General features: G+C 48.4%; 2 protein-coding genes across 2 annotated transcripts; one reads left to right on the top strand and one right to left on the bottom strand.

Moving 5' to 3' along the window:
• Nucleotides 1-9158: 9158 nt before the first annotated feature.
• Nucleotides 9159-9473, bottom strand: LOC136466313 (uncharacterized). Its single transcript, XM_066464694.1, has one exon. The coding sequence runs from the start codon at nt 9471-9473 to the stop codon at nt 9159-9161; it is 315 nt and encodes a 104-aa protein (XP_066320791.1).
• A 4773-nt stretch (nt 9474-14246) lies between these two features.
• On the top strand, nt 14247-17031 carry LOC136464856 (thioredoxin-like 3-2, chloroplastic). The gene is made up of 5 exons (XM_066463800.1): nt 14247-14608; nt 15411-15485; nt 15582-15648; nt 16200-16217; nt 16299-17031. Exons 1-5 carry the CDS (start codon nt 14292-14294, stop codon nt 16395-16397), a joined length of 576 nt encoding a protein of 191 aa, XP_066319897.1. The 5' UTR covers nt 14247-14291; the 3' UTR covers nt 16398-17031.
• The last annotated feature ends 452 nt before the right edge of the window (nt 17032-17483 follow it).

Here is a 17483-nt window from a genome sequence, read left to right on the forward strand (position 1 = left end):
TGCGGTGGTTCGGTCTCACTATCTAGCCATTGACCTTCAGGCGATAGGGGGCAGATTCGCCAAAGGGCTAGGCGAGGTGGAGACCCAATAGCTAGAGGATGAGGTGGAGGACGCGGCGAAAAAGTTGGCCGATGATATAGACCTGTTCGGCGAGACGGATGGTGATGATGGAGCTTGGTGATCTGCTCAAATAATATTATCTGTAACATCTAGAGAAGGTAGTTAGAGCACGCGAGAGCGTGGAAAACATTTATGTATTTCTATAAATGTTATGAAGTGCATGTTATGCGACTTGTTCAAATTTGCGGCGAAAAATTGCTGTAGTAACATCCCAATGCAATTATACGTAGTATAAGTAGCAGTCGAGCAGTTAGTTTGTTACTGAATTTGGCCTCAGCTAGCCCATAGTCCATAACGTCGAGCGCGGAGCCCGTTGTAAGGTCGAGATGGTGGACTAGAGGAGGGTGAATAGTCCTTTATAAAAATAATCGCATCGGCTAACCGAAACAAGTGCGAAATTAAAACTATCGGTCTAGCCAAGACTACACCCCTCTATTTATGTTCTCTAGCACCTTCCAAAGATACTAATTAAGCAATAAATATGCCGGGCTAGCTATAGCTCACCTAACCAATTCTAGAAGCAAGGTCACACAAACCTATGCCACTAGTACTTCAAGCAACAAGGGAGCTCCTACACAAGCTAGTAAGCAAAAGCACAAAGCCACCTAAGCTCACTAGCAATGCTCAATAACAAGGCAACCAATGCCAAATTAGAGAGCGCAATTACTTAGCTACACAAACTAAGTATTGTGACTAACAAGGTTACACAAACCAAATTAGCCACGCAAGGGAGCTACTTTTATACTACACAAGCAAGAAGGTAACTAGTAAGCTACACAAGCTAACTAATTACAAGAGCAACTACACAAGCACAATGTATATGAAATATAAATACAAGCTTGTGAAAGGGGATTGCAAACCAATGGGAAGAACAAGGTTGACATGGTGATTTTTCTCCCGAGGTTCACGTGCTTGCCAACACGCTAGTCCCTGTTGTGTCAACCGCTCACTTGGTGGTTCGGCGGCTAATTAGCAACACCCGCCAAGCCTGCACGTTGGGCACCGCAAGAACCTACCCTAAAAGTGAGGGTAGCTCAATGACATGCTCAACTAGAATTGCTATTCATGGCTCCCGCGGGGCGAGCACAATGCCCCTCACAAAGCTCTTCTCTGGAGCACCGCATAAGCTTCTTGCGGGCTTCGATGGAGACCACTACCAAGCCATCTAGGAGGTGGCAACCTCCAAGAGTAACAAGCACCACTGGCTTGCAACTCGATCATGTAGTGCCACTCGATGCAACCTCACAATGCAATCACACTAGAATCGCTCTCTCATACAATCGGATGATCACTATCAAGCATATGTGAGATGGAGGGCTCCCAAGCACTCACAAGCATGGACACAAAGTCCCCCAAGGTGCTCAGCACTAGCCATGGCTGAGGCCACCATCTATTTATAGCCCCATGGGCTAAACTAGCCATTACCCCTTCACTAGGCAAAACTCGAGACGACCGGATGCTCCGGTCGTATCGACCGGACACAGGACCTCAGCGTCCGGTCAATGGATGCTCGCCATGTGTCGCCTCCATTCAACCTCCGTCACTTGATCTCAACGGTCAAGTGATGACCGAACACAGCTGCACAAACTAACCGGACGTAGCAACCCCAGTGTCTGGTCGTTTCTAGTAAGGTACCAGTCGTGACCGGACGCATCCGGTCGGTCATGATCGGACGTAGCATCAGCATCCGGTCCTTCTCCAACTTTTTAGTGTTGCCTACGTCACCATATGTCAGCCTGACCAAATGCACCCTGCACGCTCTCTGCCGCCACTGACTGGACACATGACCCCAGCGTCCGGTCACCATGTGACTAGCATCCGGTCTACTCTGTGAGACCCTATCTTTTCTGTATAGGGCACCAATGGCACCGTCGGACTGTTCGCACTCTATGGGTGGACACTCCATCGGTGGAGTTTTGAACCCTTCTTGCCTCCATTTCATCGCCGAGTTGATCCATATCAACTCCAACTTTATCTCCTTTATAAATGTGCCAACACCACCAAGTGTACACCATCATGTGTATGTGTGTTAGCATTTTCACAATCATTTTCTAAAGGATTAGCCACTCAACTTGCCACGCCACTCAATCCTAGCGACGATGCAAAGTTAGATCACTCGAGTGGCACTTAGATGACCGATATGCAAACAAGTTTGCCTCTCTTGATAGTACGGCCATCTATCCTAAACTCGGTCATCAACTTCTCTACACACCTATGACCGGTGAAATGAAATGCCCTAGGTTATACCTTTGCCTTGCGCATTCCATTTCATCTCCTCCAATGTTGATGCAACACATGCACCAACATGATCAACAATGATATGATCCACTTCATATCATCACGTGATCATATTGGTTCATCGATCTTGACTTCACTTGCTTTTCACCGTTGCCTTCGTTCATTGGCACCAAGTCTTGCTCAAGCTTCACCGCCACACGGTCCATCGCTCCAAAGCCTCCGACTTGTCCTTCACGCTTGCAACCGGTCCATCAAGCCAAGTCTTGTCTTGATCTTCTTCACCTTGATCACATGACTCAATGTCATGTCTCATGTGTAATAAGCTCCTTTATCATCACATGTGTGAGCTTTGCAACATCTCTAAGCCATTTTCACCTTCATGGCATATGTTGCTCACACATATGTACCTATGGACTAATCACCTATATATCTCACATAAACATAATTAGTCCACCTAGGTTGTTACTCAATTACCAAAACCACACAAGGACCTTTCACCTATGGACATGTAGGAGGAACAGGCATCACAAAGGAACCGTAGCCGACCACCCATAACGCAGAGCGTGGAGCCCATAGCACGTGTAGGGAGAGATCAAAGACTAGGTCTTCTCCATAGAGCGTAGAACGGAACGTGTGCTGCTCGGCGGTTGGCGAAAAGACTTGGAGATAAACATAGTATAAGTGGCATTCGAGCAGTTAGTTCTTTACTGAGCTCTCGGCCTTGGCTAGCTGAAGGGTCGAGATGGCGGACTAGAGGGGGGTGAATAGTCTTTTCTAAAATTAATCGCGTCGGCTAACCGATACAAATGCGAAATTAAAACTAACGGTCTAGCCAAGACTATACCCCACTATATATATTCACTAGCACCTTGCAAAGATAACAATTATGCAACAAAGGTGCTGGGCTAGTTAGAGCTCTCCTAAACAATTCTAGGAGCAAGGTCACACAAACCTATGCCACTAGTACTTTAAGCAACAAGGGAGCTCCTACACTTGCTAGTAAGCAAAAGCACAAAGCTAATTAAGCTCACTAGCAATGCTCAATAATAAGGCGACCAATGCCAAATTAGAGAGCGCAATTACTTAGCTACACAAACTAAGTAATGTGACTAACAAGGTTACACAAACCAAATTAGCCACGCAAGGGAGCTACTTCTATGCTACACAAGCATGAAGGTAACTAGCAAGCTACACAAGCTAACTAATTACAAAAGCAACAACACAAGCTTAATGTATATGAAAGTAAACGCAAGCTTGTGTAACGGGGATGCAAACCAACAGGAAGAACAAGGTTGACACGATGATTTTTCTCCCGAGGTTCACGTGTTTGCCAACACGCTAGTCCCCGTTGTGTCGACCGCTCACTTAGTGGTTCGGCGGCTAATTAGCATCACCCGCTAAGCCCGCACGTCGGGCACCGCAAGAACCTACCCCTTGAGTGAGGGTAGCTCAATGACATGCTTTACTAGAGTTGCTCTTCGCGGCTCCCGCGGGGTGAGCACAAGTACCCCTCACAAGCTCTTCTCCGGAGCCCCGCACAAGCTTCTTGCGGGCTTCGACGGAGACCACCACCAAGCCGTCTAGGAGGTGGCAACCTCCAAGAGTAACAAGCACCACCGGCTTACAACTCGATCACCTAGTGCCACTCGATGCAACCTCACGATGCAATCACACTAGAATCACTCACTCACACAATCGAATGATCACTATCAAGTATATGTGTGATGGAGGGCTCCCAAGCACTCACAAGCATGGACACTAAGTCCCTTGAGGTGCTCCACACCAGCCATGGCCGAAGGCCACTTCTATTTATAGCCCCAAGGGCTAAACTAGCCGTTACCCCTTCACTGGGCAACGGTCGGGCCGACCGGACGCTCCGATCGTGTTGACCAGACGCTGGACCTCAGCGTCCGGTCGCCCACAGACGACCACGTGTCCCGATTCCAACGGTCACTTGACCTGACCGGACGCAGCAGCTTCAACTGACCGGACATTGAACCCCCAGCATCCGGTCATTTCCAGTAAGGTACCGACCTCGACCGGACGCGTCCGGTCACACTTGATCGGACGCAGCCAGCGTCCGGTCACACTCCAGCTTCTGCGTCATCGTACGTCAGCCTGACCGGACGTAGCCAGCCAGCGTCCGGTGCTTTCAGACCTAGCGTCCGGTCAGTTGACCGACGCCAGCATCTTCGCGACCAACTCGTTTTCACTTCTAACTTCTTCACCCTTGCTCCAATGTGCTAACCACCAAGAATTTGCATCCGGCGCAATAGAAAATAGGCATTCTATTTTCCCGAAAGCGCCGAGGGACCCAAACCCATCTCACCCCTGCAAACACCACCTCCTTTGTAAATGTGCCAACACCACCAAGTGTACACCATCATGTGTATGTGTGTTAGCATTTTTCACAATCATTTCCCAAAGGATGTTAGCCACTCAACTTGCCACGCCACTCGATCCTAGCGACAATGCAAAGTTAGATCACTCGAGTGGCACTAGATGACCGATATGCAAAAAAGTTTGCTCCTCTTGATAGTACGGCCATCTATCATAAACTTCTCTACACACCTATGACCGGTGAAATGAAATGCCCTAGATTATACCTTTGCCTTGCGCATTCCATTCCATCTCCTTCAATGTCGATGCAACACATGCACCAACACGATCAACAATGATATGATCCACTTCATATCATCACATGATCATATTGGTTCATCGATCTTGACTCTACTTGCTCTTCACCGTTGCCATCGTCCATCGGCGCCAAGTCTTGCTCAAGCTTCACCGCCACGCGGTCCATCACTCCAAAGCCTTTGACTTGCCCTTCACTCTTGCAACTGGTCCATCAAGCCAAGTCTTGTCTTGATCTTCTCCACCTTGATCACATGACTCAATGTCATGTCTCATGTGCAATAAGCTCCTTCGTCATCACATGTGTGAGCTTTGCAATATCTCCAAGCCCTTTTCACCTCCATGGCATATGTTGCTCATACACATGTACCTGTGGACTAATCACCTGTATATCTCACATAAACATAATTAGTCCACCTAGGTTGTCACTCAATTACCAAAACCAACAAGGACCTTTCACTAGCCCATAGTCCATAATGTCGAGCGTGGAGCCCATGAACGTATAGGAGGAACAGGCATGACCAAGGAACCATAGCTGACCACCCATAACGCAGAGCGCGGAGCCCGTAGCACATGTAGAGAGAGATCAGAGACTGGGTCTTTTCCATAGAGAACAGAGCAGAACTCATGATGCTCGCTGATCGGCAAAATATCTTAGAGATTTGGAGAAAAGTCTTCAGCAATTTGGAGAAACATGTTTGGCGAAATACGTTGGTAATTTGGAGAAAACGTGTTCGGTGATTTGGAGAAAACGTGTTCGGCGATATACGTTGGCGATTTGGAGAAAAACCGTTCGGCGAAAATGTTGGAGATTTGGAGAAACGTGGGCGGCGCCGTTATGACGATTTCGTATTGGAGTTCGTCATGGAGTAGCTGAAAGCTCAGCGACCGTAAGTGGAGATTAAACCATAATAGAGAAATAATGGAGACAAATTATGGAGACCAAAACTTTATTCATCATAGAATGGAGAGTATATATCTGGAGCGTTTCAAGGATAGAAACGTATAAGGTGCTCGATGTGCCATGAATTGGGGACATCAATTCCATCTAAGTCACATAGGCGATAAGACCCTGGTTGAGTAACCTCTTTGATGGCGTAAGGCCCTTCCCACGGGGAGGAGAGCTTATGTATCCCTTCGGTTTTTGTTTCCTGCGGAGAACGAGGTCGCCAACAGCAAATGAACGACCTTTGATGTTGCGGTTGTAGTACCTCTGCAAGCCTTCTAGATACTTGGCTGTGCGGATGCAAGTGATTAGGCATTCTTCCTTAGCCCTATCGATGTCCTCTATCCAAACAACTGTGGCTTGCTCTTCATCATAATTTTCCACCCTAGGTGCTCGAAAGGCAATATCCGTTGGAAGTATAGCTTCTGAGCCATAGACCAAGAAATATGGAGACACCCCGGTGCTGCGACTAGCTTGAGTGCGCAGTCCCTAGACTATAGCTGGTAGCTCCTTGAGCCATCTGCCCAAATGTTTTTCTTCTTTCTGATATAGCCTCTTTTTGAGGGCATTAAGGATCATGCCGTTCGCCTATTCGACCTGGTCGTTGGCTCTAGGATGGGCAACGGAGACATACTTGATGGAGATGCATCGGTCTTCACAGAAATCCCAAAAGTGGTGGCCAGTAAACGTAGTTCTGAGGTTGGTGATGATGCTATTCAAGAGACCAAATCTATGGATGATATCTTCGAAGAGCTCGACAGCTTTCTTTGTAGTAGCCGAGACGAGCGGTTTATACTCGATTCACTTGGAGAACTTGTCGATGGCGACGTATACGTAGTGAAAACCACCTAGCACTGGCTTGAAAGGCCCAATCATATCCAGTCCCCAGCATGCGAAGGGCCAGGAAGCTAGGATGGTCTACAGCTCTTATGCCGACACGTGTATCTGCTTGGTGAAAAATTAGCATCCTTCACAACATCGGACAAGGTCTTCTGCATCAGAGATGGCCGTGGGCTAGTAAAAACCAGCTCAGAAAGCTTTGTCGACTAGTGTTCTTGAGGCCACATGGTTGCCGCAGGAACCAGAGTGAATTTCGAGAAGTAGCTTCACTCTGTCTTCTTGGGTGATGAATTTTTGCAGTATCCCTTCCTTGGCACTTTTTCTCATCAAGTTGGCATCCACCAACACGTAATGCTTGCTTTGATGGATTAGGCATTTAGTTTTAGTCTTATCGGCAGGTACTTCGGTGCTGGAGAGGTACTTGATGAACTGTTCCCTCCAATCGGCGATCGGCGAAGGTACCATAAGTACCAACTGCTCGGCGGGAGGAACTTCCTGAATTTCCTTATCTTCCTTAATGGATGGCGCCAAAAGATCTTGAATGAAGACCTCGGTGGAATCATGGCGTGAGAGGAGCCTAGCTTGGATAGGTGATTGGTGAGCTGATTTTGATCGCGTACCACGTGGTGGTACTCGATACCATAGAACTTCCCTTCAAGCTACCTGATTTTGGTGCAATATGCATCCATCTTCTCACTGGAGCAAAACCAATCTTTCTTGAGCTAGTTGATGACCAGTGCAGAGTCCCCGTATACTATGAGGCATTTGACGCCGAGCTCAACGGCTATACGGAGTCCGTGGAGACATGCTTCATATTCGGCGGCATTGTTGGAGGCTAGAAAGTGTATCCGGAGAACATACCAGAGCTTATCCTTGGTCGGCATAATGAATAGAATACCCACACCAGCACCGTTGATGTTAAGGGCGTTGTGGAAGTACATCACCCAGTGCTCGGGGCAGGTGGCAATGATGGGCTCTTGGATCTCGGTCCACTCAGTGATGAAATCAGCAAGCGCCTGAGACTTGATGGTAGGCCTGCTTCTGAATTCAATGGAGTAAGTGACAAGCTCAATAGCCCACTTGATGATATGGCTGTTGGCCTCTTTGTTGCAGAGAATGTCCCCCAGAGGGAACTCGATGACCACGGTGATCTTGTAATACTCGAAGTAGTGGCGGAGCTTGCACGACGTAATCAGAACAACGTATAGCAGCTTCTGGACCTAAGGATAATGAGTCTTGGGCTCATTAAGAACCTCGCTAATGAAATATATCGGACATTGCACCTTATAGGCATGCCCGGTCTCCTCACGTTCGACCACAATTGTTGTGCTGACGACACAAGAAGTAGTGGCGATATAGATCAGGAGAGTTTTGTCTGGCCGTGGTGCCGTCATGATTGAAGGCTTTGTTAGGAACAACTTAAGCTGTTCGAAGGCTATGTCTGCCTCTTCCGGCCAGGAAAAGCGCTCGGAGGCCTTGAGGAGTTTGAAGAACGGTAGCCCTTTTTTGCCAAGGCGCGATATGAAGCGACTTAAAGCAGTCATGCAACCTGTAAGCTTCTGTATATCCTTGACGTATGTTGGTCGTTTCATGTTGGTGATGGCAGAGACCTTATTAGGATTAGGCTCAATGCCTCGTGCGCTGGCAATGTAGCCCAGGAGTATACTGGATGTAACTCCAAAGATGCACTTTGAAGGGTTCAGCTTCCATCGGTACCTTTTAAGGTTGGCGAACATTTCTTTGAGGTCGGCGATAAGATCATCGGTGGTCTTGGACTTGATGACCACATCATTGATGTAAGCTTTGATGTTGCGGCTGATCTGTTGATCGAGGCACATCTGGATAGCCCCTTGATAAGTCATCCCGGCGTTCTTGAGTCCGAAGGACATGGTGGTGTAGCAGTATGCACCAAAGGGCATGATGAACGATGTCTTGATCTGGTCTTCTTCCTTGAGGGAGATATGGTGATAGCCGGAGTAACAGTTAAGGAAGGAGAGCAGTTCCTAGCTGCGATGGAGTTTACAACCTCGTCTATCTGAGGCAGACTGAAGGGGTCTTTAGGGCAGTGTTTGTTAAGATCAGTGTAATCAATGCACATTCTCCATTCTTTATTCTTTTTTTGAATGAGAATAGGGTTTGCTAACCACTCAGAATGATACACTTCTTTTATGAATCTGGAAGCTAAGAGCCATTTTATTTCTACCCTAGTAGCCTTCTTCTTGTCTGGCATGAATCGGTGACGTTTCTGCTTGATTGGTTTGGCGGTCGGTGAGACATTCAAGGAGTGCTCGATCTTCTCCCGTGGTACCCCCGGCATGTCTACAGGTTTCCAAGCAAACGCATCGGCGTTGGTACATAGGAAGGAGACGAGCGTGCTTTCCTATTTGGGGTCAAGGTGAGCCCCAATCTTCACGGTCTTGGAGGGGTCATCGAGGCCTAGGCCGATCTCCTTGACTTCCTTGAACTTGGCGAAGGCATGAGGAGGCTCTAGGTCTAGGATCTCCATGTCATCGGGGGGCACTGTCTTGGCTTCGGTGACCATGCTAGCCATCTGGATGGAGAGGTCAGTGGCTTCGGTGAGGGCGAGACTCTCTATCTCACAGGCGTAGGCGATGGAGAGGTTGGCCCATAGGGCGAGGACTCCTGCAGGCAAGGGCATCTTCAGCACCAGATACGCGTAGTGTGGTACAGCCATGAACTTGGCCAGAGCTGGCCGACCAAGTATGGCGTGGTAGGCGATGTTGAAGTCGGCAACGTAGAAGTTGATGTGTTCGACGCGATAGTTGCTTGCCGTGTCGAACTATACTAGTAGGGTGATCTCTCCAAGCGGTTTGGAGGCCCTGCCAGGTACCACACCCCAAAAGGAGGAGTCGGAGGGTGTGATATCTGCTAACCCGAGGCCCAACTCATTTAGGGCTCCAGCGAAGAGGAGATTCAGAGCGCTCCCACCGTCGACGAGCACTTTTTTAAAAAGCACCTTCTGGACGGTTGCGCCGAGGACGAGGAGGAAACGCCCTATGTAGGGGATGTCCACCCACTGGTCAGCCTTGCTGAAGGTGATTGGGACCTCAGACCATGGGCGATAGTTGGGGTTGACGGCGGCGTCTTCCGTAGTGACAGCGAGCACCCACCAAGTGGCGAGCTTCCGTTCTCTTCTGCTCTCGGTGGAGGAGAGGCCCTCGAAGATGGTGGCAACCACCTTGTCGTGGTCCTAGAAGACATTGCCATTGTCCCCAGGTGGTCGGTGGCCTCCGGCTCTATCGTTGGTGTCGTCATCTAGCTTTTTGTCCTAGAAATCCTTAGCCAAGCCAAGGCAGTTCTTCATCTTATGTGTTGGCGTTCTTGTGGAGTGGGCACGGGCTGTTGAGGATCTTCTTGTATTGCTCATCGTAGTTACGCTTGGCCCAAGGTTCATTGATGGCGACAACGATGTGGTTTGGCCGACGGCGGTGATTTTGGCTAGATTTGGGTCCTTTAGGTCGATCACGGCCGCTGTCATGATGGTAACTGCATTCATCATAGCGGCGGTCATTATAGCGACGTGTTGGGCGATGAGTGCCCACATCCTCATTGAAGCGCACCTCGGCTTCCTCGGCATCGGCGTACTGGTTGGCGATCATGATCATCTCGCCAATCCCTGTGGGCGGCTTGCGGTTGAACTTGGAGAGAAGCTCGCGGTGATGGAGTCCTCGGATGAAGGCAGTGATGACCTCAGCTTCCGTGATATTAGGAATAGAATTCCTCATCTCGGAAAAGCATCGGATGTAGCTACGAAGGAGCTTGGACGGCTTCTGGTTGATGCGGTTTAGATCGTGCTTGGTGCCCGACCGAGTACAGGTAGCCATATAATTATCGGTGAAGACTTTTTTCAGCTCTTCCCAGGATCCGATGGAGTCTGGGGCAAGGCTTGTAAACTAGCTCATGGCGGCCGGCGTGAGCATGATGGGAAGGTAGTTCGCCATGACACTGGTGTCTCCTCCGGCGGCGCAGACAGCAGTGGCGTAAGCCTGTAGCCACTATGTCGGGTTTATCCTTCCTTCGTAGGGCTCGACTCCAGTGATTTTGAAACCATGGGGCCACTGAAGTGTTTGGAGCGCCCTTGTGAATGCTGGGGGCCCCTCGGGGTTGTCGGCGCCATTGTCTGCAGTGTTGCCATCAGCGAGCAGCTCAAGAGCTGAGTCCGGGTTACCGTACTCTTGCTTGTACTCCTGGCGGCGGCGTACTTCATCTTCATGGTGACCGAAGCGGCATTTGTCGATACGTCGTCGTGCATCTCGGAGATTGTTGAGGTGCACTCGGACGTCCTGGTCGACCTCCTGGTCAGGTTGGCGGTAATGTTCCATGCAGTTGCCCCTAGCTCCACCCTGTAGGGTTGCCTATCGTCGCGGCGCTGGTCGGTGAAGTGACTTGGGCGGCGATCGGATCTTGTGACGACTGATCGGTGAATCAAGGTTGTGGAGTAAGAAGGTCTCTGATCCTATCAGATCTCATTGACCTGGCAATGCACCGCTTTAAGCATTACAGCGACCTTGACGACTTTTGGTGTCTGCAGGAGCCTGGCGAGCTCATTGGCGGCCACGACCAGATTGGCACTTGGAGTCTTGTAGACGTCGTGGCCGTCAACGCGGAGAAACTCGTCGTCGAGGTTGCGCTGGATTAGCCTTCCTTGCGAGTCAAGCTGCTGCTCGACCATCGCAAGGGTAATCTTGTTTGCTCGGCGTTGTGCGTGGTTGACATTCCGGTTCTCACGAGTGGCGTGTTCCTCCTCGGTTTCACCGTTCTGAGGGGGCTATCGACGCTGATGTTGAAGATTGCGCCGCCACGGAACGGAGGGAGAGGAAGTTGTTCGATGAAGGTTTTCGGCCAGGGTCTTCGTAGAGCCCTGGGACTCAGAGTCTGGATTCTCCTCTGGGATGGTCTGGAGGGACGCTCTAGAGCATCGGCCGACATGGAGCATGTTGACGGCCGACGGAGGATGGTCGGTGAGAGGATGTACGTCTCCCACCTAGTCGGTGAATTTGCCCCTTAGGGCGTCTTGGAAGGTGGCGGCGACGTTGGCGAGCCCAAAGGGCAGAGCCACAACTCCTGGAGTTTTCTGAGCAGCCTCCGACAGATCTGGATCGGAGGATGGTCAGCGCTGGACCAGAGTGTCTAGAGCCGATTCGGCGATGGAGAGGCAATCGGCGAGCTTCTGACCAACATGATCGATTGATGCGATCAGATCATCGTTGTTGATCTGCCTCCTCTAGTAGCAAGGAAGCAGTCAGCGAGTTGTTGATGAAGGTGACCTCAGAGGTGGTTCTGAGATCGGATCTGCAGTCGTAGGCGCGGGGTGATCGACGCAGAATCGATCTGCACCGGCTCGAGGAGCTCTCCGACTCCATCAGCGTTGATGATCCACGAGATCGATCTGACCGTGAAGATCTGGCCAGGCTACAGGAGGGACGAAGAGCCTACGGAAAAAGCCATATTGTTCAACAAGAAAACCGCACGCAAACCCCTACGTGGCGCGCCAACTGTCGATAGAATATCATCGGTAGTCCTCCGAGGGGTATCCCGCGAAGGTAGATTGATCTGTAGAGAAGCGTGAAATCAAGAACAAGAAGTCAACAGAGACACACGAGTTAGACAGGTTCAGACCGTCAGTATGACGTAATACCCTACTCCTGTGGTCTGTTGGTTTGTATTAGCTATCGTATGATATTGCGTAAGTTAGAAGGGGGTCCCTGCCCGCCTTATATAGTCCGAGGGTAGGATTACAAGTCGGTTAGATCTGAGAGATAACCGAAAAGGAATAATAGATTATAGGAATCATGGGATCATACATATCCTAACAGATCCCGTAGTATCTTCAGGATATCTTTTCGGTGTCTTGCGGGAGGCACCGAGCAGAGTCGTGCTCTGCAAGGCTTCGTCCTGTAGGCCGGGCCACCCCTGAGGGCACAACCCATGTGGTCCGCCGTGGGTATCCGGGGTCGTACCCCCACAGTGTTTATCTAAATGTTGCATATGTTTGCAATGGTTTTCAAATATTTTTCAGTCGTTTTCGCAAATGTTTCATCTGTCTTTTTTTTTTGTATGTTGCAACTGTTGCACCTGTATGTTTCAAAAGTAGATCGGGTGTTATATATGTGATGCGCGTGGGAAGCAGCCGACGGCGTGGACGACGTTCGGGGTGGCATGGGTGACGCCCAAGGCGGTGTCGGACGACTATTAGTGCGCTCTCTTGCGAGCCTGACGCGCTAGGTGTTCCTTAGCTCCCTGTACGAGCAGCATCCGGACGCTAGCGTACAGATCAGACGTCCGGACATTAGCAAATCTGTTTTTTCGTTACAACAATTCGCTTGTGCAGCCAGCTTCTTATATTTTGATTTCCTTTGTATCCATATGTGTTCTTCTTTGAACTTTAGCTAGATCCGCAAATCTTAAAACTCGAAGCAACATATAGCAGCCGCCAACGTCATTCTATTCATATCATGAAAACAAAGGGAGTGGGTAGTCGGCTGGGCCCGGGCATCCAGCCGCTCGCCGGCCAGGCGCCTGGGCATCCAGTGCGCTGCAGCTGTCGGCTGCGCCGCTACGGCCTGGCGGCGGCGGAGAGCCTGGAGATCAAGAGAAGCGTTCCTGTTCCTTTGGGCTGGTTGGAAGTGCAGCGATTTTGGCCCAATGCCTAGGACCACTTCAAGTTGGGGCCAGAAAATTCAAGAGCACTACAGAGGTACTTTGGGCCACGTCTAGGGCCGTGGCCGGTGGCCCTAGGCCATATTCGTCTCTGAGTGTTGAGGATTTAATTTACAACTTTTTATATACAGACCTTAAAAAAAACGTTTACGCATCAGACTGAAACTTGGTCCATCTGATCTGTAAAAATATCCCAGTCCTGGTCCCAAACATTCTTCACGAGTTCATTTGTACCCAAACTGCTCTTGTAGTCATGTTCCATTGGATTTCTTACCATGTAGAAGAAACCTTACAGCCCTTTTCCCAATCTTGTAACAGTACGTAAAGCTTCTTCTCCCCTCCCGATCTCCATGTATTCCGTTCAATTTTTTTTTGTGTGTACAAATATATTTGTTTTCTTTGCGACAAAAGAAAAATTATATTAGATAACACGAATATCCAAAAACTGATTTTCATCTCACGTGTCCGAATCTACTATACGAAAACAATGGATTTGTGAAGTTAGTTTTGAACATGTGTTGCAATTTTCTCAAATTTTCCCAGGTATTATGATTTTTACCGAACCCTTTACCGAATTTTATATTAAATTATACTAGCATATTGAATAATAAAATTTTGGTTATTCATTTCCTGAATTTATTTGGGTCCGACACAGATGAGAAAGCCTGTGCAAGGTTTTCCTGTTCTTTCTGGTAGTACTGGGCCCACACGCAGTGGCACACAGGTTGGCGAAGAGGAGAACAGAAAACAAGTGCGGCTTTCTTCATTAGCAGCGACAGGTAAAAAGTCAAAACGAACGGAGGTCTCCACGTTTCTTGCTCCCACGCCGGCAATGGCCGCCACCCCAGCCCACGCAGCAGCAGCCGCCGGCGGCGGCGAAGCGGCGCTGTCCCACGGCCGAACTGGAGTCCGTCCGGGTCCGGCCCCATCCCGTCTCGGCTTCCTCGCCAAACCGTCCTCCCGCCGGGCCGCGATCTCTCTGTTGCCGGGGCCTCGCCGCGCGGCTCCGGCGGCGGCCGCGGCCAGGGAGAGGGTCGCGGAGGAGGAGGGGCCCGTGTGGGTGGAGCTGGATCCCGTCACCAGCGAGCAGCAGCTGGACCGGGTCCTTGCGGACGCGCAGCAGCTCGACATCCCCATCGTCCTGCTCTGGTACCCCCCACTTTCCTGCGTTGGATTGGATTGTGTCTGTAGAGCGGCTGCGGTAACGTTGGCTCGTAATTTCTCCGGTAGGGAGATCATGGTCGTGTATGATTGCGTGGTTAGCAGATTTTGGTTGTTTGATTAGGCAGTCATTTCTGGAGTGCAAATTTAGCACCTTGGGCGAGTGAAAGAGGGACAACTTTGTCCATTTGCTCGTAGGTTCACTTATTTACATGGCCCGGTTTGGTGTCATTGCGGTTGAGGAATGGATTTCATCGTCGTATTGCATGGAATGATAAATGCATGACAGTGGCCTTTTCCTGAATCTACCTTTTTGTCTGTTCCTGATTTCCATTTCTATCTGCTTGTTTCTACTATATGGGCAGTAGAACTGCTATTTATGGCCGAGGGAAAAATATAAATGTTAGACCAAACTTCATTTGTTTTTTCTTCAGTGCATGAGTTGCAGCCTATGGTTAGATTATGCTCTCTTGTAGTATCTTTACCATGTAAATAAATAGCAGTGCCATTGTTGAATTTGATATTCATATGTCTCTCTCTTCACTCAAAACAAAAAGAAAACTCATATGTAGGATTCAAGGAAAATACTTCAACTATACGTTTTTTAACGTAGCAAGATGCGTGATCTGTATCAATTTCAACCAATCAACCATAGGTCCTTTATACTATAAAGAAATATGCTACCAATATGGAACTGTATTTTGAGTAATTTCTATAGTTGCGTCTGTCAAAACTTTCCCCTAATATATGTCAGCTTATGCACAAATTCATACTAGTCTGTGTTATGAAGGATGGCGAGTTGGTGCAGAAAATGTATATATCTGAAACCTAAGCTTGAGAAGTTGGCAGCAGAATACCATCCAAGGTTAGAGAGTTTTTAACCCCTAGATTGACAAGAAGTACTGTGGCTGTTTTTTTTTTCTTGACAAATTGATGATCTCTGTTACAACATAATATGCAGAATCCGGTTCTACTGTATCGATGTGAATTGTGTTCCACAAAAGCTTGTAAACCGTGCTGGAGTAACAGTAAGTCTACCCTTGCACTGTATGTACACCCAATTGTACTTAACTTTATGCCATTCGTAGATTTTTTTTTCCCACACAAGGAACCCCCATTTCCATTAATGCGTAACAGAAATACAGATGTTTTGAACATGAAGAGTAAGAAAGAGAGCAGAAGCATCCGACCAGCTAGATTAAAGCTAATTATACCATTCGTAGATGTATCTTTTTTTTTCACCAGTAAGCTTCTAGAATTCCTTTCTTGTGCTTCTTTCCCTGTTGTGGTTGAAACTGGAAGCCTCAGCTTTATTGGCCCTGGAAACTTTGATGTCAGTTGCCGGCTTTGTGCAACTTGCACCTAAATGTTTCCTAGCCTTATCCTTCAGCATTGGTATTAGAGTACAATATCAAATATTCTCCCATGATGCATTTGGCCTCATCGTTAGCTTATCTGCAGCAACTACGTGCATACACAAGTGACAAACCGGATCCCCTAGTATATTTGTTAAATTAACACACACACTAATGCCTCCTTTTGTCCAACTTGTGCAATCTGTACCGCGGGGCTCGAGCAGAAGATGCCTTCTATACAGGTACAACTGAAGCTTGTTCCCTTGTCCATGGTTTCTATCCCGCTACTGTCTATCCTGAGGAAGGTCCTTTGTCCTATGCAGCTGTGGAGCGACTCCCAGAAACAGGCGGAGGTGATCGGCGGGCACAAATCTTGGCTGGTGATTGATGACGTCCGGAGGATGATCGAGCAGGAGGAATGATCCGGCGTGTCTCTTAGCTCAGCGATCGTGTGCAGATGATGATAATTCAGTATTACAACTTGCTCAAAGTCATAGATTGGGCCATACGCTTGGTCAGTCTCGTATCAACATATTAGGAATCATCCATGATCAGAGGTTTTGAAAATCATCGGTTCATCGTGCATAAACACTCAGGGTAGGACTCCCTGGTGTCAGAATCAGAAAGTGGTGAAGGAAGGAATTGGGCTCCCAGTTGCTGCATGCATTCCTGCGATGTCCTTGATGTATCCATGTGTGTGTATTAACTGGAACCTGCTGTATCAGCAATAATACAATACGGCAAGACTTATTGCCTGTGTACTGACTGGCCTTGATATTAGCCACTGGATCTGGATGGTAGCAGTGTGGTTCCTAGTAGATTACTCATTCACCCATTCATCATCAGAATCGGATATAAAGATAGCTTAGTGAGTACTATCTTTGTATTAGGCTTTCCAAAATAACACTAGTCTTGTTTGCAAATAATACTAGCATGTACTAGCTTTGTTCTTGAATTATGAAGAGACAATCGGCTGGGAAGTGGCAGCAGGTTCCCCTGTTTGCTTGGTCTGCTCCTGCATATACTATTGTAATTATAATATATATACCATGTGCCTGCCCGAGATTGATGAGAAATATGTATCTTTTTCTCAACCACAAACAATGCGCAGTGCCTTTTCTTGCGCCGTGTTTTCTTAGCGCCATCGCAACCTCGCCACTTTCTTGTGTCTGTCGGTTTCGGTGTTAGTATTTTATAATCACAACGCATTAGGCAAAGTTAACCTCTCGATTATCAAGCTCCCTCAGATATTATATCATTAATAATTATTGTCGTCGTCATCATCCTTTCCTCGTTTGACTTGCCCGTCAATCGGAGTAGCAGAGATACATATGGATTTTTCATGGACCCACCTGTCAGCCACAGCTCCGACAAGTAAGGAAAATAACACAACACAGAAACTTACCATCGGTAACATACGTTTTTTTTTTCTGAAAAGGAACAGCAACACATTGAAACAGAACAGAGAGAGATATAAACCATCTCTTTTTTAACCAGGAAAAAAGGAA

The sequence above is a fragment of the Miscanthus floridulus genome, chromosome 7 (assembly GCF_019320115.1).
Source record: "Miscanthus floridulus cultivar M001 chromosome 7, ASM1932011v1, whole genome shotgun sequence".
Lineage (NCBI taxonomy): Eukaryota > Viridiplantae > Streptophyta > Magnoliopsida > Poales > Poaceae > Miscanthus > Miscanthus floridulus.